General features: G+C 45.2%; 1 protein-coding gene across 1 annotated transcript; it reads left to right on the top strand.

Moving 5' to 3' along the window:
- Window positions 1–7,557: 7,557 nt before the first annotated feature.
- On the top strand, window positions 7,558–13,729 carry LOC109574403 (regakine-1). The gene is made up of 3 exons (XM_019982418.2): window positions 7,558–7,807; window positions 13,008–13,122; window positions 13,350–13,729. Exons 1-3 carry the CDS (start codon window positions 7,738–7,740, stop codon window positions 13,441–13,443), a joined length of 279 nt encoding a protein of 92 aa, XP_019837977.2. The 5' UTR covers window positions 7,558–7,737; the 3' UTR covers window positions 13,444–13,729.
- The last annotated feature ends 9,017 nt before the right edge of the window (window positions 13,730–22,746 follow it).

Genomic DNA, 22,746 nt, shown 5'->3' on the forward strand with positions numbered 1-22,746 from the left:
TGGTCAAAATTGTTTATTTACTAAGAAACTTAGTGTACAGATTAATGATTTTGGTAGTCAAGAATGGACTCTCTACCATTGAGTGAGGCTCAGTGTGTCTCATGGTTCCGGAGGCTGGAGTCAGATCCAGCTGTCAGGCTGGTCCTCCGGGGCCTGACAGGGAGTCTGTTCCCACCCCTCTCCTGGCTCTGGTGGTTTCTGGCGTCCCTTGGCTGGTGATGCTTCACCACAGTCCCAGCCTTCATCCTACACATTGTTCTCCCTGTGCGTGTGTCTGTTCAGATGTTCCACTGGGCGAGGGCTGCCCTGCTCCAGCACGACCATCTCTACTCATGACGTCTGCAACAGCCCCATCTCCACAGGATACATTCTGAGGTCCAGGGGTGAGGACTTCCGGCACAGGAATTGTCAGGGACACAGCTGATCCCTCAATAGAACCAAAGGCTTGAGTTCAGGAAGAATACACACTTAACGAAAAGTTACATTTTATTCTGGTTATAAAAACAGTACGATAAAATAATGATTTTTGCAGGCTTCCCTTTAAAGACTAAGAGCTGATTCTTATACTTCTTAAGATCAAATCTGATGTGCGTACTGTATTTTATGTGGAAACCAGACCCTTCAATCCGTGTAGCTACTTTCCTCCTCATAATCTCAAGTTCCTCTCCTATCTCGCTTACCCCAGCAGCATTTGTTAGTTGGGATCTTCCTGGGCACATCTCAGTGCACACAGACTACACAGTCAAGAGTGGGCGCCTGGCGTGGAGGAGCACAGGGAACTCTGGGGAGCACATCTGGAGCCCACACTTGGCTTCACAGCCCTTGGGCAAGTGCTCTCCCACGTGAAGAGGATGGTAGCGTCTGCTGTCTGACACCTGCTGTACTCAGATCAGTCACAGCATTCCCTGGGGGCTCTCTGCTGTGAAAAGGCTCACTGCCTCATCAGATTGACTCATTGTTGAAACATGAGTGTACTTACCAAAGAATGAAAATTTTAAAAAGCCACACACACACAAGTATGTGCTTTTAGAAACGGACATAGGGACTTCTTTGCCAATAAAGGTCCGTCTAGTCAAGGCTATGGTTTTTCCAGTAGTCATCTATGGATGTGAGAGTTGGACTATAAAGAAAGCTGAGTGCAGAAGAATTGATGCTTTTGAACTGTGGTGTTGGAGAAGACTCTTGAGAGTCCCTTGGACTGCAAGATCAAACCAGTACATCCTAAAGGAAATCTATCCTGAATATTCATTGGAAGGACTGATGCTGAAGCTGAAACTTCAATACTTTGGCCACCTGATGTGAAGAACTGACTCACTGGAAAAGACTCTGATGCTGGGAAAGATTGAAGGTGGAGGAGAAGGGAACAACAGAGGATGAGATGGTTGGATGGCATCACCAACTCAATGGACATGAGTTTAAGTAAACTCCAGGAGTTGGTGATGGACAAGGAGGCCTGGTCACAAAGAGTTGGACATGACTGAGTAACTGAACTGAATTGATAGGGACTTCCCCGGTGGTCTGGAGGTTAAGACGCTGCACTCCCAATGCAGGGGGCTCAGGTTTGATCCCTGGTCAAGGAACTAGATCCCACATGCTGCATCTAAGAATTTGCATGCTATAACTAAAGATCCCAGTACAACCAAATAAATTTTTTTTTAAATGGATATAAAACTCAAATGCAAATATGCAGTTTAATATCTCCAGTTTTAATTTTCCCGAAAATAGTATAATACTGTGTCATATGAGGTGCTAAAGAAAAAAAATGTGATCCTAAGTACCTGGCATATGAAAGACATTTGATAGTATACTTCTGACATTTATTCAAGCAAGACCATTAGCCAGTAATTACCTGAAAAGATGCTCACCATCATCAGTCACCAAGGGAATGCATATCAAAACCAGGAGATGACACTGACACCCATGAGAATGGGTGTGAACAGACTCAAGGGTCCATTACTACAAATGCTGACAAGGATGTGAGAAACGGGCTGCCATGCACTCTGGCGGGAAGGGACAGTGGTGCAGTCACTGTGGAAACCAGTGTGGCAGTTCCTCAAAAATACGGCGTGGAATTACCATCTGACCCATCAGAGGCACTCCTAGGTATATCTCAGAGATAAAACATGTATGTCCACACAGAAAGTTGGACACGAATTTTTATAGCAGCATTTTTCATAAGAGCCAAAGACAGGCATCTCAGATGTCCATCAGCTCCCCAGTGGATCGAACAGTGTGCTGTATCCATGCAGTAGACTATCACTTGGTCATAAGAGGGAATGAAGTACTGATGGAGGCTCCAAACTTGAAAACATTAACGTAAGTAGAAGAAACTAGTTGTTATGTCGTGTGTGATCCCATTTATAGATGTCTAGAATGGGCAAATCCATAGAGACAGCTGATTAGTGTTTGTGTAAGACTGGAGGATGTGGAAATTGGGCAGTGACAGCTGTTGGGTACAGGATTTCTTCTTAAGATGATGGAAATCTTGCAGAATTGTGGTTATACATGTCTGTGAATATATGAAAAATCACTGAATTGTATGCTTTAGTTGGATGAATTGCATGGCATATGAATTCTCTCATTGATAAAGCTTTATTAACAGAAAAACAAACAAAAAAAAAAATAAAAAGCAGAAGCCTTCTTTTCTTGTCTGCCTTAGTATCCCCAGGTTGTAGAAAGTATCTGGCATGCAGAAGAAGTTCAATAAAGATCAGTTCAGTTCAGTCACTGAGTCATGTCCGACTCTGCGATCCCATGGACTGCAGCACACAGTCTTCCCTGTCCATCACCGACTCCCAGAGCTTGCTCAGACTCAAGTCCATCGAATCGGTGATGCCATCCTACTGTCTCATCCTCTGTCATCCCCTTCTCCTCCTGCCTTCAATTTTCCCCAGCATCAGGGTCCTTTCCAATGAGTCAGCTCTTTGCATCAGGTGGCCAAAGTATTGCAGTTTCAGCTTCAGCATCAATCCTTCCAATGAATATTCAGGACTGATTTCATTTAGGATGGACTGGTTGGATCTCCTTGCAGTCCAAGGGACTCTCAAGAGTCTTCTCCAATACCACAGTTCAAAAGCATCAATTTTTTAGCACTCAGCTTTCTTTAGAGTCCAACTCTCACATCCATACGTAACTAGTGGAAAAATCATAGCTTTGACTAGATGGACCTTTGTTGGCAAAGTAATGTCTGTGCTTTTTATGCTGTCTAGGTTGGTCATAACTTTTCCTCCAAGGAGTAAGTGTCTTTTTATTTCATGGCTGCAGTCACCATCTGCAGTGATTTTGGAGCCCAAAAAATAAAGTCAGCCACTGTTTCCACTGTTTTTCCATATATGTCCCATGAAGTGATGGGACCAGATGCCATGATCTTAGTTTTCTGAATGTTGAGCTTTAAGCCAACTTTTTCACTCTCCTCTTTCACTTTCATCAAGAGGCTCTTTAGTTCTTCTTCCCTTTCTGTCATAAGGGTGGTGTCATCTGCATATATGAGGTTATTGATATTTCTCCCAGCAATCTTGATTCAAACTTGTGCTTCATCCAGTCCAGCATTTCTCATGATGTACTCTGCATATAAGTTAAATAAACAGGGAGACAATATACAGCCTTGACATACTCCTTTCCCGATTTGGAACCAGTCTGTTGTTCCATGTCCAGTTCTAACTGTTGCTTCCTGACCTGCATACAGATTTCTCAAGAGGCAGGTCAGGTGGTCTGGTATTCCCATCTCTTTCAGAATTTTCCAGTTTGTTGTGATCCACACAGTCAAAGCGTTGACTATTGGTGTAGTCAATAAAGCAGAAGTAGATGTTTTCCTGGAACTCTCTTGCTTTTTCAATGATCCAGCAGATGTTGGCAATTTGATCTCTGGTTCCTCTGCCTTTTCTAAATCCATCTTGAACATCTGAAAGTTCACAGTTCACATACTGTTGAAGCCTGGCTATGGGAACTTTAAACATCACTTTGCTAGTGTGTGAGATGAGTGCAATTGTGTGGTAGTTTGAACATTCTTTAGCATTGCCTTTCTTTGGGACTGGAATGAAAACTGACCTTTTCCAGTCCTGTGGTCACTGCTGAGTTTTCCAAATTTGCTGGCATATTGAGTGCAGCACTTTCACAGCATCATCTTTTAGAATTTGACATAGCTCAGCTGGAATTCCATCCCCTATGCTTGTTTTGTTCTTAGTGATGCTTCCTAAGGCCCACTTGTCTTCACATTCCAGGACAGGTGGCTCTAGATGAGTGATCACACCATCGTGCTTATCTGGGTCGTGAAGATCTTTTTTGTACAGTTCTTCTGTGTATTCTTGCCACCTCTTCTTAATATCTTCTGCTTCTATTAGGTCCATACCAATTCTCTCCCTTATTGTGCCCATCTTTGCATGAGATGTTCCCTTGGTATATCTAATTTTCTTGAAGAGATCTCTAGTCTTTCCCATTCTATTGTTTTCCTCTATTTCTTTGCACTGATCACTGAGGGAGGCTTTCTTATCTCTTCTTGCTATTCTTTAAAACTCTGCATTCAGATAGGTATATCTTTCCTTTTCTCCTTTGTGTTTCACATGTTTTCTTTTCTCAGCTATTTGGAAGGCCCACTAGGACAATCATTTTACCTTTTTGCATTTCTTTTTCTTGAGGATGATCTTGATCACTGCCTTCTGTACAGTGTCATGAACCTCCATCCATAGTTCTTCAGGCACCTTGTCTATCAGATCTAATCCCTTACATCTATTTGTCACTTCCACTGTATAATCATGAGGGACATGATTTAGGTCATACCTGAATAGTCTAGTGGTTTTCCCTACTTTCTTCAATTTAAGTCTGAATTTGGCAATAAGGAGTTCATGATCTGAGCCACAGTCAGCTCCCAGTCTTGTTTTTGCTGACTGTATACAGCTTCTCCATCTTTGGCTGCAAAGAATATAATCAATGTGATTTCGGTATTGACTATTTGGCGAATGGTCAATCAATGTTAACCATTTATCTGTTTATCTTTAATCTGTAAACATAGATTAAAAATTAAATAAAAAATAATTTTTTAATTAAAATTAAAAATAAGGTTAAAATTTTTAAATCTACTGAATGAGTGAACCTCAGCACTCGGGAATGTCTCAATGCAGACACCTAAGGGAGATTTCACTCACTTACATTGTTAGGTTACACACACCTTTCAGAAAGCATGCAAAGCTTTACAAGCTTAATGAAATTACTCAAAAGTTCCCATAGCTTGTACGTGGTGGACTCTGGGACCTAAAACAATGCCTCAGACTAGATCCAAAGTTTCTGCTCTTTCCATGAGAACAGGGGGTTAATGCTTTTACCTTTCAGTGGGAAACTTTTTTGGGACAACAAACTGGAACCCTACTATGTACAGCTGATAAAACACAGGTACTTAACACCAAGAACTATCACCCCACATCATTAGTTGGCCACTCTCAAAGATACAGGAAATAACAGTCCCATATCCCAGGAACCCTCTTCAGTTCAGTTCAGTTCAGTTGCTCAGTTGTGTCCAACTCTTTGTGACCCCATGAACCGCATCACGCCAGGCCTCCCTGTCCATCACCAGCTCCCGGAGTTTACTCAAACTCATGTTCATCGAGTTGGTAATGCCATACCCATCTCATCCTCTGTCATCCCCTTCTCCTCTCGCCTTCAATCCTTCCCAGCATCAGAGTCTTTTCCAATGAGTCAGCTCTTTGCAGAAGGTGGCCAACGGTTGGAGTTTCAGCTTCAACATCAGTCCTTCCAACAAACATTCAGGACTGATTTCCTTTAGGATGGACTAATTGGATCTCCTTGCAGTCCAAGGGACTCTCAAGAGTCCTCTCCAACACCACAGTTCAAAAGCATCAATTCTTCGGCATTCAGCTTTCTTCACAGTCCAACTCTCACATCCATGCATGACCACTGGAAAAACCGTAACCTTGACTAGACAGACCTTTGTTGGCAAAGTAATGTCTCTGCTTTTTAATATGCTGTCTAGGTTGGTCATAACTTTTCTTGCAAGGAGTAAAAGTCTTTTATTTCATGGCTGCAATCACCATCTGCAGTGATTTTGGAGCCCAGAAAAATAAAGTCTCCCACTGTTTCCACTGTTTCCCCATCTATTTGCCATGAAGTGATGGGACCGGATGCCATGATCTTAGTTTTCTGAATGTTGAGCTTTAAGCCAACTTTTTCACTCTCCTCTTTCACCTTCATCAAGAAGCTCTTTAGTTCTTCTTCACTTTCTGCCATAAGGGTGGTGTCATCTGCATATCTGAGGTTATTGACATTTCTCCTGGCAATCTTGATTCTAGCTTGTGCTTCATCCATCCTGGCATTTCACATGATGTACTCTGCATATAAGTTAAATAAACAGGGAGACAATATACAGCCTTGACATACTCCTTTCCCGATTTGGAACCAGTCTGTTGTTCCATGTCCAGTTCTAACTGTTGCTTCCTGACCTGCATACAGATTTCTCAAGAGGCAGGTCAGGTGGTCTGGTATTCCCATCTCTTTCAGAATTTTCCAGTTTGTTGTGATCCACACAGTCAAAGGCTTTGGCGTAGTCAATAAAGCAGAAGTAGATGTTTTCCTGGAACTCTCTTGCTTTTTCGATGATCCAGCAGATGTTGGCAATTTGATCTCTGGTTCCTCTGTCTTTTCTAAAACCAGCTTGAACATCTGAAAATTCACGGTTCACATATTGTTGAAGCCTGGCTTGGAGAATTTTGAGCGTTACTTTACTAGCGTGTGAGATGAGTGCAATGTGCAGTAGTCTGAGCTTTCTTTGGCATTGCCTTTCTTAGGGACTGGAATGAAAACTGACCTTTCCCAGTCCTGTGGCCACTGTGGAGTTTTCCAAATTTGCTGGAACCCTCTTATCCAGGCAAACCAGGGTGGTTGGCACCTTCCATCTCGGTCACTAAACCATCCTGGCATCCTGAGCACGGCCCCTGCCGCACACACTTAGGGTGACAAGACACAACTGTATTCTGTGGACAACACTGCCCTGCCTCTGGCTCCCCCAGCTCAGTCCAGAAGAAACTGTCCCTCAGTCTTGTCCTGGAGGCCGGCCTGGCTGAGCAGAGAGCCCAGGCCCCTGCCTGCGTAGCTAAGGGTCTGATGAAGCTCCCTGGGCTGGGCAGGGGGCAGGGCCCTTCTGTTCCACGTAGGTGAAGGTTTCTAATCCACCCTGGCTGGTGAGGCCCAGCCATCCCAGGACCCCCCTGGACCCTGCTCCCCCCGCCCAGCCCCCATCAGTCGTGGGTCTTGTGCTCGGGGTGAACTTGCACTCACCCCCACATCCCTCTCTGGTGTCCAGCCAGAGCTGCTGATCCTGAGACAGTCACCCAGCCTCTGAGCTCACGGTCCACCCCTTAGGTCGGGCTCTCCGAGGGGGCTTAACCAGCCTCCCAGGGGAGACCAGGAAAGGGGGGCCATTTCTGACATAGCTCCTGGTCTTCGGGCCTCCCCCACCACCACCCTCAAGACATCAGCCAAACGTGAAAGCCAGGGCCACTCTCTGCCTTCCTCTTTTCTTCGTCTAAATTGACTGAGTTCTCATAATTTACATATGTCATTGGTCACAATTCCAAAGAATCAAAACTGCAAGCTTAAATTTTTGGATCTTATGACTTCCTGAGCAGCAACTTTTTATAAAGGAGGCTCAGAGCCGAGATTTCAAGGAGCCAGAGAACCCAGGACTCCACAGCCCAGCCCTGTTCCTGTTGCTGGTTGGCACCCAGAACGATGAGGGTCAGCCTGGCCGCCCTGGCCTTCCTCCTCACTCTTGCCGTCCTGCACTCGGAGGCCAATGAAGGTGAGCCTGCTACTCCCACTGCTCTGAACAAAGAGAACACAGGGGCTGGAGACAGAAGGTGGGGGTGGGCAGGGTGTGGGGCTGCAGTGAGGAGCTGTGGGTGGTCTGGAAAACATGGTCTGGGGTTCCTGCAAAACAGTGTCTTTCCCGAGGGTGTCTCCCCATATCCGGTAGGGGCTCACTTCTGCCTCCCCTAGGGTGGGGAAAACCTGCCTCTAAAACAGCCTTCCTGGCCTTTGGTCCCCAGCCTCGAGAAGCTGACCCAGAGCCCTCCAGGTGTCTGCTCAGCTGCCTCCATACAGGAGCAGAATCTGGGCGAGAGGAACCCACAAAGGATCACGCTCTCTTCACGGCTTAGATGAGGGGTTGACCGTATTTGAATGGTTGCCAGCATTGAAAACTGGAAACGTTAAAAATCCCTATTGCCCATTTCTTTCACAAATATGGAAGACCAAGCAGACATGAGCCCGAGTTTCCACAAGCTCACCTCCAAATTAGACTGAGGTGGAGGTGCTGTCCCTTTAGATAAGGGGCGCTGCCCAGGCCTCAGGGTCCCCACTGCCTGCCACACCCAGCTGTGGTCTGCATGGTCTTGGGGGGACTTTGAGCCTGAGACACGCGGGTCAGCTTCCCTCCTCTCGCTGCAAGACCTGTCCAGTGTGTACACAGCGCAGAGCTGTGTACGAGCTCTCAGTAAATACCTGTGCTACAGGAAGAGCAGGCAGGGCTAAACCCCAGTGTCCTGACCCCCAGCTCACTGCCCTCAACAGGCCTGCTTGCCTCACTGCGGGGGGCTGGAGCCAGGGGATAAGGCGGCACAGAGGGACCTGGGAGGAGGCTTCCCAGGAAACAACTCTCCTGAGATGAATTTCTTTTTTTTTTTTTTTTAACTTTTATTTTTGTATTGGGGTATAGATGATTCACAATGTTGTCAGTTTCAGGTGAACAGGGAAGGGACTCAATCATACATATACACGCATCCATTCTCCCCCAAACTCTTCTCCCATCCACGTAACATTGAGCAGAGTTCCCTGTGCTCTACAGTAAGTCATTATTGGTTATCCATTTTAAATATAGCAGTGTGTACATGTCCATCTCAAACTCTCTAACTCTCCCTTCCCCCATCCTTCCCTCCTGGCAACCACAAGTTCATTCTCTAAGTCTGTGAGTCTCTGTTTTATAAGTTCATTTGTATCATTTATTTTTAGACTCCGAGTATAAGGGATGTCATAGGATATTTCTCCTCCGTGTGACTTACTTCACTTAGCATGTCGCTATTGTTGCTGTTCAGTCGCCCAGTCGTGTCCAGCTCTTTGAGACCCCATGGACTGCAGCACGCAGGCCTCCCTGCCCCTCACCATCTCCCGGAGTTTTCTCAGTATGGCAGTCTCTAAATCCATACACGTTGCTGCAAATGGTATCATTTCATTATTTTTAAAGGCTTAGTAATATTCCACTGTATATATGTACACATGTATGTATATATGTATACATGTATGTATGTATATATGTACACATGTACCACATCTTCTTTACCCATTCCTCTATCAATAGACATTTAGATTGCTTCCAAGTTTTGGCTATTGTAAACAGATCTCCTGAGCTGAATTTCAACTGAAATCAGAGACCAACCAATACTCCACACTAGGACTGTCCTTTGACATCCTGCTAGTTCGATGGATGATGGCTGTTTTCCAATTTTGACTGTGAAATTTTGACTGCGAAAGAGCTTTTCACTGCTTTCCAATAATTTCAGTTATTGTCATAAGACCTCTCATCTGCAAACCAGATCAGTGATAACTTCTCAAAGGGTGGTTTTGAGGAAGGAAGATGAGTCACATCGGGAACTAAGCCAGGCACCAGGCCTGTAGTAGAGTCTCAGGGCACATCTTCCTGGACTCACGAGGGGGTTGAGTTGAAAGTTGAAAGTTAAGTTGCTCAGTCATGTCCGACTCTTTGCGACCCCGTGGACTGTAGCCCACCAGACTCCTCTGGCCATGGGACTCTCCAGGCAAGAATACTGGAGTGGGTTGCCGTTTCCTTCTCAGGTTACCTCCCGATAAACGCAACCGGAAATGGAAAATACCGGAAGTTGAAAATGCATATAATGCACCTAATCTCCCAGACACCATAGCTTAGCCTCGCCCATCTCAAAGGTGCTCAGAACTCACCTTAGCTGACAGTCAGGGAACATCATCCAACACAGGCCTATTTTGTGATGGAATGCTGTCTAACACAGGTAATGTTTTTGAACACTGTACTGAAAATGATCCACAGAATGGTTGTCTGGGTCCAGACTGGTGGTAAGTGCGTCAGTGTTGACCCCAATGATCCCATGCCTGATCCAGAGTTGCAGCTGCTCTGCACAGCATCTCAAGAGAGGATCTATCCCGTATATACATAAAAAGCCGACTTTGTGCCACTTGCTCGGGCAACACGCTGGAATGCACTGGGAGCAGAAGCAGATCATCTCTCCCCGGGAGCCTGGGTCTGGAAGCTCTGCTCTGGTCAGCCTGTGACCTTCTGTGCCTTGTTTAGTTTTCTGGACCCACAGCTTCCTCGTCTGTTCCGTGGGGGTAATAAGGCCTTTACTGCACAAAACAATCATCGGTATAAAAATCAATTTGCACAAGGCTATTGCCGCAAGGCCATTATTTGCCATTTCAAGGACAAAGGAAAGGGTGGGTGTCCTGCCTGGAGTCACACAGCTTTCAGGAAAAAAAAAAAAACAAGGACAAGTTGAACTTTCCTGCCTCCTAGCCAAGGCCCTGCTCCTCTGAGCCGAGCAAACATCCGCTTCTAGCAGCAACCCCGCCCCTACCTGTGAGAGAGGGTCCTCTCAGATGCAGGGAACAGTCCCACCCTGCTGTGGCCCACCCTGGACGTCCACTAGCATTTTCAAGTGGGAATTCTTCTCAGCACTTCTCAGGACATTATATGTTTTTTCTAAATTCCAAATCCCAAGAAAAGTCAGTTGAGCAATTGGGGAAAACGGGCAAAAGTATTCTAATTCTGTTGATGGAATAAAGCTTAACATTCAACAGAGAGATGTCACTGACTTAAAGGAATTTGCTGACATCAGGCATGAAAGCAGGAAACACTGGCACGTGGAGTTAAGGTTAAGATCAGCACGTGGGGGGATGTGGGCTGGAGCACAAACGGGAGAAGTGGTCTTGATCCAGCTTCTTGAGACCATTGCCCTGTTACACATGGCAGTTCACAGCTCTGTCTGCTGCTAAGAAATGCTGCTGCTGCTGCTGCTAAGTCACTTCAGTCATGTCCGACTCTGTGTGACCCCATAGAAGGCAGTCCACCAGGCTCCCCCATCCCTGGGATTCTCCAGGCAAGAACACTGGAGTGGGTTGCCATTTCCTTCTCCAATGCATCAAAGTGAAAAAATAAAGTGAAGTCGCTCAGTCGTATCCGACTCCTAGCGACCCCATGGACTGCAGCCTACCAGGCTCCTCCATCCATGGAATTTTCCAGGCAAGAGTACTGGAGTGGGGTGCCATTGCCTTTTCCGAAGAAATGCTAGTAAGTTTGTAAAATTCATACACCTTCACAATCACTCAGCTGTGTCTGACTCTTTGCGACCCCATGGACTGTAGCCCACAGGCTCCTCTGTCCATGGGGATTCTCCAGGCAAGAATATTGGGGTGGGTTACCATGCCCTCCTCCACGGGATTGTCCCAACCCAGGGATTGAACCCAGGTCTCCTGCATTGCACGCGGATTCTTTACCATCTGAGCCACCAGGGAAGCCCAATCACGTAAGAGGAAATACAAAGAGAAAATGCATACATGTCACAGAATACTGGGACATGAAACCAAAAACATTTGCTAACATTTATATACGATCTAAATTAGCTAAAGCAGGGGACTTCCCCGGTGGTCCAGTGGTTAAGACTGCACACTTTCAATGAAAGGGACACAGGTTTGATCCCTGGTCCAGGAACTAAGATTCCACGTGTTGTGTGGGCAGAATGCAATATCAATTTGAATGAGAAAAACAAATTCAGGAGAAGCAGACCAGATATGTCCATCATTAAAATAGGAAATTAGCTCACGTGAAGGAAGCATTTAGTACTCAAACTCCAACTGAAAATGCATTTAGACATTCTTTCAACAGTTGGGCCAATCCAGAATGGAAAAAATGTTCTATGGAATTACTTGCTACAAAAGAAAGGTAAAGACTACAAGCAGTTTGCAATTGATGCTGCCTGTGTTTTAAATTTTTATTTTTGAATGAGAACTTTAAATATTTTAAATAGTTGTTGCACTTTTTTTGGTTTTTAAATGGTTTTCATTGGCCCTTTATTTTGTGTTAATGTTCCCATCTTTTCATGTTTTTTATTATCAACTGTCTTTAGCTGCTAGAGAACATTAAATGTGTTACTGAGTTTATAATCTTGTCACCATACATAGAAACATCCCTTATTGTTACTTTGAATTTATTTTTATAGAAAACCTTTTTTTGGGAAAAAAAAAAAACCTTCATAGAAAAATGATTCACTGTTTACTGTGTAGTCACATTATTTTTAAAACATGAGAATAAAGTGTTATATATTAAAAAAAATCACCTAACACAACACTAAATCAACTATACTTCAAAATAAAATAAAACCTTAAAATGAAAAAAAAAATTAATATGTAGTACAACCTAAAATGATTTTTATCTCATTTTTTAAAAATATGAATATAGAATAATTTATGATCTGAGAATTTCCAGGAATTCTGATTTCATATTCCTGAATCCTGAGGAAAACCAGAAATTTGAAACACTAGGACCACAGAGTCCCATCCCAGCCTTGGAGAGGGTCTGGGAGAAGAGGCTGGGAGGGGCTGGAGAGGCAGAGGAGGGAGGAAAGGACTTAGAGGAGGACAATTTAAGCGGGGATAGGGGGTGGTTGGGGGGGGGCCGCAAGGGAGCCTCCCTCATCGTCCAGTAGTTAAGACTCTGTGCTGCCAATGCAGGGGCCGCTGGTTCTATCCCTGGTCAAGGAACCCAGGTCCCACATGCAGTGTGGCTTAGCCAAAAGATTTTTTAAAAGGCGGAGAGAGGAGGAAGAGCAGGCCATTTCCTGCCAGGTGCTCCCATCTCCTGTCTCCCTCCCCTCCTCAGGGGCTGCGGGGAATGCAGATAGAGGTCTAAGCTTTCTCATGGAGAAGCTTCCAGCATCTTACAGTCCTCTACCTTGCAGAACCAGCTGGTAACATGAGAGTCTGCTGTTTCTCCTCGGTAACAAGGAAAATCCCACTCTCTTTGGTGAAAAATTATGAAAGGACCGGTGACAAGTGCCCCCAGGAAGCGGTCATGTAAGTACAGCCCCCCCAACAATGGAGAGGGTGCAATCTCAAGAACCAGTAGGGCTGGGAGAGGGAAGGGGGCGGGACTCTCTAGGAACAGTGACAAGAGCAGGGTGGGGTGGGGGTGACACAGGAGGCGCTGCTGGTGGGGGTCGGGGGAGAGGCTGGAGTGGTGGGACGGACTCTTCTTTGCCTGCTGACTCTCCATTTTTCATTTTCTCCTTCTTGCTCCTCAGCTTCCAGACCAGAAGTGGGCGATCCATCTGTGCCAACCCAAGCCAGGCCTGGGTGCAGCAGTACATCGAATACCTGGACCAAATGTCCAAGTGAGCTGCGAACAGTGGGACCTTCACAGTCGAGGGACCATGAGAAGAAGCCACAGAGCCACCTCCCCTCCCCAACCAGCTCCCTCACCCCAGATGGGCCCTGGGCGAGTCCTGGCCCGAATGAAAGCCCGTGCTCGCGTTTCCGTGCTCCTGCTCTCATGGTCTGCGCTCTCCCGAAGCTTTGCCGTGAAGCTCCGCCTCCTGGGGCCAGAGGAGACTGTGGCCTCCGGACAGCATCTGTCGTCCCCTTGCCCGCGCTCAGGTCTTGAAATAAATCCGTGCTGCAGAAAGGGACTGGTGGCTTAAATTGGTTCTCCCACAGACAGCCTGGTCATTTCTTTGATTTTACAGACACTTCTATGGTATTTACTGCGTATCCGGGGCTTGTAAACATTTCAATAGGAGTAGATGTAAATAGTGGGATGATGGAGGCGTAGTTAGGACCAGGAGGAGGACGAACAGTAACCCCAGTCAGGGTGCTTAGACAAGGCGGACAGTGTGAATGCAGACGACCGTGGGGAGACCCTCTGTCTGCATGTGCAGAGCTCAGGTGCACAGCAAACGCACCTGGTCACTGCCTCGTCCAAGTGGGCAGAGCGGCTCACCCTTCCTAGAAAGCTCTTCCCCAGGTCTCTGCCATTCAAAACATTTACTTCTCTGGGCCCTCCTCGACCGCCTGTAAATAGCGCCCCCTTGTGCTCACTCATCAAATCTGTCCTCTCCCCTCAAATCCGTGCTCCATCCACAATCCATGCACCCCAACGCTGAAGTCCTACAGTCTCTTTAGATGCCGCCTGACCCTTATCCTTGACACCTGGGGTAAAAGTGACCTTGGAAATGTGGCCATCCTCCTCGCCACCTCCTCAACTAAAGACAGAGGCAGGTACAGGGCAGTGCTCTGTGGGCGTGAGGAGGAAAGGGAGGCAGGCAGGAGGCGGAGGCTGATGCCAGTCTGGCCGTGTGTCACTGGACACAGACTGCAGAAGGGCCTCAGGGACACCAGTGTGGCCCAGCACACGCCTTCCAACTCAGTCCTTGGGGAAGGCATGCCATGTCTGTCGGCCTCGACCCTAAACTCCCATGGAAGAAGGATGCTCTTCGACCCCAGAGGTCAGAGGTCTCTGTCCATCCATGAGTTTAGTGGTGGGGAGCGGACGACCACCTACTGTCAGGGGCAAAGTCAGGAAAAGAGCACAGTCTGTCCTCGGAGCCCACGGCTGCCCTGGCCAAGGCCATTTCCTCACTGGACGGCCCCCTCCTCTTCCAAACTCCAGTCCTCAGCGCCCCTGTGCTCTTGGACTCACACAAATCCCATCGGAAAACCAGTTCTCTGCACCTCCATCCACACTAAAATGGGATGGAAGCTCAAATCTCAAAGGCAAAGAGACTAGAATGAGTGAGGAGGTGGGGAGACCTGGGGTCTCCGGGAAGGACGGGCGGGAGTGCAGGGGCGAAGGGTAGGGAGGAGGTGGGCACGGCAGGGGCCACTGACAACCTCTGCAGAACAGGCTCTACAAGTGGCATACCGTGGCGTTCACCCCGCTGCCAGGCAGGTCGGCTCTCCTCCTGGGTTACTGGGGTGCTTGGGCCTGCGGGGAGCTGGGTGGATACCGAGCGTCCCCTGAATGTGGAGCTGTAACTACCGCGCCTGCGCTCCTTCTCTGAGCCCCCCTCCTCAGGAATGGAACCTCCATCCTCCAAGCTGCTCAAGATGAAAACAGGAAGTCACCCTTGAAACACTCTCCTCTCCATCCAATCTATCAATAAATCCTGTCTATCAACAAATCCTGTCAACTCTCTCAAAATCTCTCTCAATTCCAGCTACTTTGGCTTCTCCACCACCACCCTCATCCAGGCTCTCACCCGCCTGACCTCAGGATGTGCCTCAGAAGCGGGTGAGAGCTTGGCCGGTGCGCAGAATCCAACCAGGCACCCGGAGTCAAGGTGGAGCACCAGGAAGACCGCAGGCATTCAGAACTGAATTATGTGGGAAGAAATTGCTGCAGGGCGTCAGCTGTAACCTTAGAAGGAGATGCAAGATTCCATCCACACAGATCACAGAGAATAAAAGAAGGATCTTAAGGGCTGGTGGATTGGCTTAAAGTGTCCTTAGTGCCAGAGGGGAGGGTAATGAATGTTCTGAAAGAGCTAAAGACAGGAGAAAAGTCTAGCATAGCCATGAGGAAAGTTTGCTACACCCTCAATGAAGGTGCTGGCTTTTGTCTACACAAGTCACACAGAAGGATCACTGGAGTGTCTAGTTAGAACCTAGATGACACCAATCGTTTTTTGTTTTGTTGTGTTGTGGTTTTCTTTCTTTCTTTTTTTTTTCCCCAGCAGTGCTGCACAGCATATAGCCCCCTGCAGTGGGAGCACAGAGTCAACTACTGGACTGCCAGGGAAGTCCCCAAAACCAACCCTTTTTAGATGCTCAACATCACCCATTATCAGAGAAATGCAAATCAAAACCACTATGAGGTACCATTTCACGCCAATCAGAATGGCTGCAATCCAAAAGTCTACAAGTAATAAATGCTGGAGAGGATGCGGAGAAAAGGGAACCCTCTTACACTGTTGGTGGGAATGCAAACTAGTACAGCCACTATGGAGAACAGTGTGGAGATTCCTTAAAAAACTGGAAATAGAACTGCCTTATGATCCAGCAATCCCACTGCTGGGCATACACACTGAGGAAACCAGAATTGAAAGAGACATGTGTACCCCAATGTTCATCACAGCACTGTTTATAATAGCCAGGACATGGAAGCAACCTAGATGTCCATCAGCAGATGAATGGATAAGAAAGCTGTGGTACATATACACAATGGAGTATTACTCGGCCATTAAAAAGAATACATTTGAATCAGTTCTAATGAGGTGGATGAAACTGGAGCCTATTATACAGAGTGAAGTAAGCCAGAAAGAAAAACACCAATACAGTATACTAATGCATATATATGGAATTTAGAAAGATGGTACCGATAACCCTGTATACGAGACAGCAAAAGAGACACTGATGTATAGAACAGTCTTTTGGACTCTGTGGGAGAGGGAGAGGGTGGGATGATTTGGGAGAATGACATTGAAATATGTATAATATCATGAATGAAACGAGTCGCCAGTCCAGGTTCGATGCACCAGCTTGGGGCTGGTGCACTGGGACGACCCATAGGGATGGTATGGGGAGGAAGGAGGGAGGAGGGTTCAGGATGGGGAACACATGTATGCCTGTGGTGGATTCATTTCGATATATGGCAGAACCAATAAAATATTGTAAAATTTAAAAACAAAATAAAATTTAAATAAATAAATAAATCTGCTCCTGAAAAAAAAAAAAAACCCTTTTTAAAAGATGCGAATTCCAAGCCTCCTATTGTCATTTTGACTATAAAGGTAGAGCTGCGTGTACGCAGTCATAGTGTAGAGATGATCACACTTGAAATGCACAGGCCTGACTCTCAAGTCTCTATTGGCCAATAAGCACTCCCCAATGCTAGGTTAACAGGGACTAGGGGAGATTGCAGCAATGTAGAATGGATACGCCCCTTCCAAATGGGCATGTGTTCCAGTAAATGGCTAAGTGGGAAGAGAGTGTGCAGAATTAAGGACCTAAAGTCCAGTCCATGGAAATCGGATTCATTCCCTTTAAGAAACCTGAAGCCACAAGGCTTCCCTTGTAGCTCAGTTGGTGAAGAATCTGCCTGCAATGCAGGAGACCCGGGTTTGATTACTGGGTTGAGAAGATCCCCTGGAGAAGGAAATGGCAACACACTTCAGTATTCTTGCCTGGAGAATCCACATAGACAGAAGAGCCTGGCAAGCTACAGTCCATGGGGTTGCAAGAGTCGGACACGACTTAGGAACTAAACCACCACCAATGCTAGGATAGTGATCTGGTGGCAATTACATATAATTAGCCCAGTAATCTCAATTTCATAAGATAATAACTCTGTAAGTTAAGAGTTACTCTGTAACTGGTAAGCCTGTGGAAGCTTACAATTAAACATAGGTCGTATAGTGTAAATCAGGCCAGGAATATTAGTATTCAAATGCAAAGATGAGTTACAGGTTTGTAATCATTGGAATCATCTATATAGTTTGGAACTTAGAGCACTTGTAATACATTTTAAAATGATTTCTTAAAGTACGTAACAGATTATTCATGTGATTCCAGTATTAAATGTGTAATTAAATAACTTATTTGTGCTTGTGATTTTGAGCTGAGCAATAAATATAAGAGAATATGGCTAAGTTAACAAAGAACACTGGAGTATTTAACACAACTTGATTTTCCTATAGTCCTAAGTTTAATTTGCTGTTATTATAGGAGTGAAGTGCTTTGGAAGATTCTGAATGGTAGATTGGACATGGAGAATATTCTTAAAAATTTAATGTGCCAAGTCGCTTCTGTTGTGTCCAACTCTGTGACCCCATGTAGCTCGCCAGGCTCCTCTGTCCATGGGATTTCCCAGGCAAGAATACTGGAGTGGGTTGCCATTCCCTCCTCCAAGGGATCTTTGCAACCCAGGGATCAAACCCAAGTCTCTTACATCTCCTACATTGGCAGGCGGGTTCTTTACCACTAGCACCAACTGGGAAGCCTAAAATCCAGTATATTAAGTTAATTAAAACAGCTTACATTATTTACAAAAATTTAATCCACAAAGTTCTAAACAGGACTGATTGTTTAAGGCTTGTCTAGTCTACTTAATTAAGCATTCATCAGGGACTTAAATTTTGCTAGTTTTATAAATAGGATAAGATGGGTGAGGCATGGGAAGCTATATTTTTAATTTGTTGCTCTACTGAATATTCATTTAAAAATCAAAGTAACTGCAATAGCTTCCTACACACAAAACTTGACCTGCAGACGTGAAAAAAAACCTCACACCGATCCAAGTCATACTCATCTCTTGCCCTGATGACCAAAATATGGTCTACTCAGTCTCTCCACTTCCATTCTTCCTCCATGCCCTCCATGCTCCACCACAGCCACCTGAAAATCCTACCATTCAGCCACCATACTTCCCTTTATAAACACAATCAAATCCAAAATCTTTATAAGCACGTCCAGCCAAATGCCCCATAACTGGGACCCTGCCTGTCTCCTGAGGCTCAGCCCGCTCCCTCATCTTGATGCTCCAGCCACACAGACCTCCTTTAGTCACCTCAAACACTCACACCTCATTTTTTGCCTCAGGGTCTTTGCAAATGCTAGTCTCCTTCTCCTAGGGCTTCTATTCCACCCACTCTTAGCTAGCCAACTCTCATTCATCCTTTAGGTCTCTGTTAAAGATTCTTCTTAGAGCAGCCTCGTGTTAACCTCTAGTATAAGTTTGGTCTCCAGTGACACAGTTTCGTAGAAGTCCTAGAAATAACCCATTATAGCTCTCATCACAACTTGTGACTCTGTCCTTATTATATGACACTATTTCGTTAATGGCTTTCTCCCTCATAAGACAGTTCCATGAGGCCAAGTAGCATTGAGTAGGTGAATTAGGAGAGGCAAACTCTTTGCTGATGGCCCAGACAGCATCACCCCAGCCCTGCCTTTGCTGTAAACATGAACTGGAAATTCCACTGGTGGGTCAGTGGTAAGGACTCCGCACTCTCGCTGCCCAGGGCTTGGGGTTCAGTCCCTGGTTGGGGAACTAAGACTGCAGAAGCCATGTGGTGAAGCCAAAAATAAAAAATAAAGTATAATTTTTTAATGGGCTGGATTAGTAGGTTTCTATCAGACTTCCAGGTTAGGGGGTCTCCAACCCATGGTCTTGGAGTTAAATCCAGCTGCTGCCTGTTTGTAAATAAAGTTTTATTGAAACACAGTCATGCTCGTTTGTTTTCATGTGGCCTTTGACTGCTTTTGATCTACAAACAAGAGCTGGGCAGGTGTGACAGAGATTTTGTGGGGCCCACTCTCCTCTTTCACTTTCATCAAGAGGCTCTTTAGTTCTTCTTCACTTTCTGCCATAAGGATTGTGTCATCTGCATATCTGAGGTTATTGATATTTCTCCCAGCAATCTTAATTCCAGCTTGTGCTTCATCCAGCCCAGCATTTCACATGATGTATTTTGCATATAAGTTAAATAAGCAGGGTGACAATATACAGCCTTGATGTACTCCTTTCCCAATTTGGAACCAGTCTGTTGTTCCATGTCCAATTCTAACTGTTGCTTCCCGATTTGGAACCAGTCTATTGTTCCATGTTCAGTTCTAACTGTTGCTTCTTGACCTACATACAGATTTCTCCGGAGGCAGGCCAGGTGGTCTGGTATTCCCATCTCCTTAAGAATTTTCCAGTTTGTTGTGATCCACAATGTGGACACACCCAGAACATGCCTCACGTTTTGTTGTTTCCACGCCTTTGTCTGAAAGGGTGAGCTCTAGAATCAGAAGACCTCTGTTTGAATCCCAGCTTTTCCCCCTTTCTAGCTGTGTGAGCAAATTATGTCATAGCTCTGCGCCTCTGTATCCTCATCCGTAAAAGGGGACGACAACTCTACCAATGTCACAGGGCTGTAGTCAGGAAATAATTGTAAATATTTTCAAAATAGTAAGTGCTTCCTGTCTTATGACAACTATTATCCCTGTTGGCAGTTACCTTTGAGTAGAATGTTCTTCTGTCTTTCTCTGCATTCTAAAATCGAATACAGTCTCAGTCTAATTTTTGAGACCCAGGCCAAATGCCATCCCTTTCATGAATTTTCCTCCGCATTCTAATCTAAGGAGTTCTCTCTTGCTTTCCTCTGAAATCCTCACTGAACACTGAGGTCCCACAGCTCTGGTCAGCAGGGTCTTTCTCAGTTTTCTTCATCTCTACCCCAACTAGAATAAAAGCATCTTTACTAATACTTACAGTAATCCTTCTTAACAAGGATTTGTTTAAGTAAAAGAAATAAGCCTAAATCTCCTAACAAAGAAAATCTCTGGTCCAAATAGCATCACTGGTGATGTCTACCAAACACTTAAAGAAGATTTAACACACCAAACTCTTCTAAAAGACAAGAGGAAGAACTACTTCCTAACTCATTCTATGAAGGCAGCATTACCCTGATCTCTGAACATATTTTCACTTAAAAACTTGTACATGAATAATGTTTATAGCAGCATTATTCTTAATACCCACAGGTTATGAAACAAACCAAGTGCCCATCAGGTGATGAATGGATATACAATATGAGATATAGCCATACAGTGGAATATTATTCAGCCATCAAAAAGAATGAAGTACTGATCCATGTTACAGCATGGAAGAACCTTGAAAACTTTGTTAAATGAAAGGAGTCAGACACAAAAGGCAACATATAGAATGATTCCCTTTACACATGAAACATCCAGAATAGATAAGTCTGTAGAGACAGAACGCAAATTAGTGATTGCCAGGGGCTGGGGGAGGGGGAAAGAGAGTGGGTTGCCACTGAATATTGTAATACCTTTGTATGTGTGTGTGTTTTATTTTTTATCATTTTCTTTTAAATTTAATTTGTTATGGTCATGTATATTGCAACCAAAGAAAGACAATGCCAAAGAATGCTCAAACTACTGCACAATTGCACTCATCTCACACGCTAGCAAAGTAATGCTCAAAATTCTCCAAACCAGGCTTCAGCAATATGTGAACCATGAACTTCCAGATGTTCAAGCTGGTTTTAGAAAAGGCAGAGGAACCAGAGATCAAATTGCCAACATCTGCTGGATCATTGAAAAAGCAAGAGAGTTCCAGAAATACATCTATTTCTGCTTTATTGACTATGCCAAAGCCTTTGACTGTGTGGATCACAATAAACTGTGGAAAATTCTGAAAGAGATGGGAATACCAGACCACCTGACCTGCCTCGTGAGAAACCTATACACAGGTCAGGAAGCAACAGTTAGAACTAGACATGGAACAACAGACTGGTTCCACATAGGAAAAGGAATAAATCAAGGCTGTATATTGTCACCCTGCTTATTTAACTTATATGCAGAGTACATCATGAGAAACCCTGGGCTAGAAGAAGCACAGGCTGGAATCAAGATGGCCGGGAGAAATATCAATAACCTCAGATATGCAGATGACACCACCCTTATGGCAGAAAGTGAAGAGGAACTAAGAGCCTCTTGATAAGAGAGTGAAAAAGTTGGTTTAAAGCTTAACATTCAGAAAACTAAGATCATGGCATCTGGTCCCATCACTTCATGGCAAATAGATGGGGAAACAGTGGAAACAGTGAGAGACTTTATTTTTCTGGGCTCAAAAATCACTGCAGATGGTGATTGCAGCCATGAAGATTAAAAAACGCTTACTCCTTGGAAGGAAAGTTATGACCAACCCAGACAGCATATTAAAAAGCAGAGACATTACTTTATTAACAAAGGTCTGTCTACTCAAGGCTATGGTTTTTCCAGTAGTCATGTATGGATGTGAGAGTTGGACTATAAAGAAAGCTGAGCACCGAGGAATTGATGCTTTTGAACTGTGGTGTTGGAGAAGACTCTTGAGAGTCCGCTGGACTGCAAGGAGATCCAACCAGCCCATCCTAAAGGAGATCAGTCCTGGGTGTGCATTGGAAGGACTGATGTTGAAGCTGAAACTCCGATACTTTGGCCACCTGATGCGAAGAGCTGACTCATTGGAAAAGACCCTGATGCTGGGAAAGATTGACGGCAGGGGGAGAAGGGGGCGACAGAGGATGAGATGGTTGGATGGCATCACCAACTCAATGGACATGAGTTTGGGTAAACTCTGGGAGTTGGTGGTGGACAGGGAGGCCTGGCGAGCTACAGTTAATTGGGTTGCAAAGAGTCAGACACGACTGAGGGACTGAACTAAATCTAAATATTGCAACTGTGTGAAACTACTACACGATGTTGTTTAGTTTCTGAGTTGTGTCCAGCTCTTTTGCAACCCAATGCCCTGTAGCTTGCAGAATCTTAGCTCCCTGACCGCTGACTGAGCCCACTTCCCCTGCAGTGGAAGCATGGAGTCCTAGCCACTGGCCCACCAGGGAATCCCTGTAACACTTTTGGAGTGATGAAAATCTTCTGGAACTAGATAGAGGTGATGGGCACACAAACTGTGAATGTCCTAAATGCCACTAAATTTCACATTTTAAAATGATTAATGCAATTAATATTGCGTTATGTGAGTTTTACCTCAACAGCAACAACAAAAAGCAATAAGCCTCCTCTTGAATGAGGAACTCTTATTTTGCTTTCAGCAAGCCTGTAAAGATGAGGCAATCTTCATTGTCCAAAGAGGAAGTTATTAGTTAGCTTTTACTCATAACAAGTCACCCTAAAATTTAGTAGATTAAAGCCAGTGTT

This window comes from Bos indicus, chromosome 19 (assembly GCF_029378745.1).
Source record: "Bos indicus isolate NIAB-ARS_2022 breed Sahiwal x Tharparkar chromosome 19, NIAB-ARS_B.indTharparkar_mat_pri_1.0, whole genome shotgun sequence".
Classification (NCBI taxonomy): domain Eukaryota; kingdom Metazoa; phylum Chordata; class Mammalia; order Artiodactyla; family Bovidae; genus Bos; species Bos indicus.

Coding starts and splice junctions, on each gene's coding strand:
- LOC109574403 (XM_019982418.2), top strand. CDS start 7,738: ATGAGGGTCAGCCTGGCCGCCCTGGCCTTCCTCCTCACTCTTGCCGTC. Junction 7,808..13,007: donor GCACTCGGAGGCCAATGAAG/GTGAGCCTGCTA, acceptor TCTACCTTGCAG/AACCAGCTGGTAACATGAGA. Junction 13,123..13,349: donor TGCCCCCAGGAAGCGGTCAT/GTAAGTACAGCC, acceptor CTTGCTCCTCAG/CTTCCAGACCAGAAGTGGGC.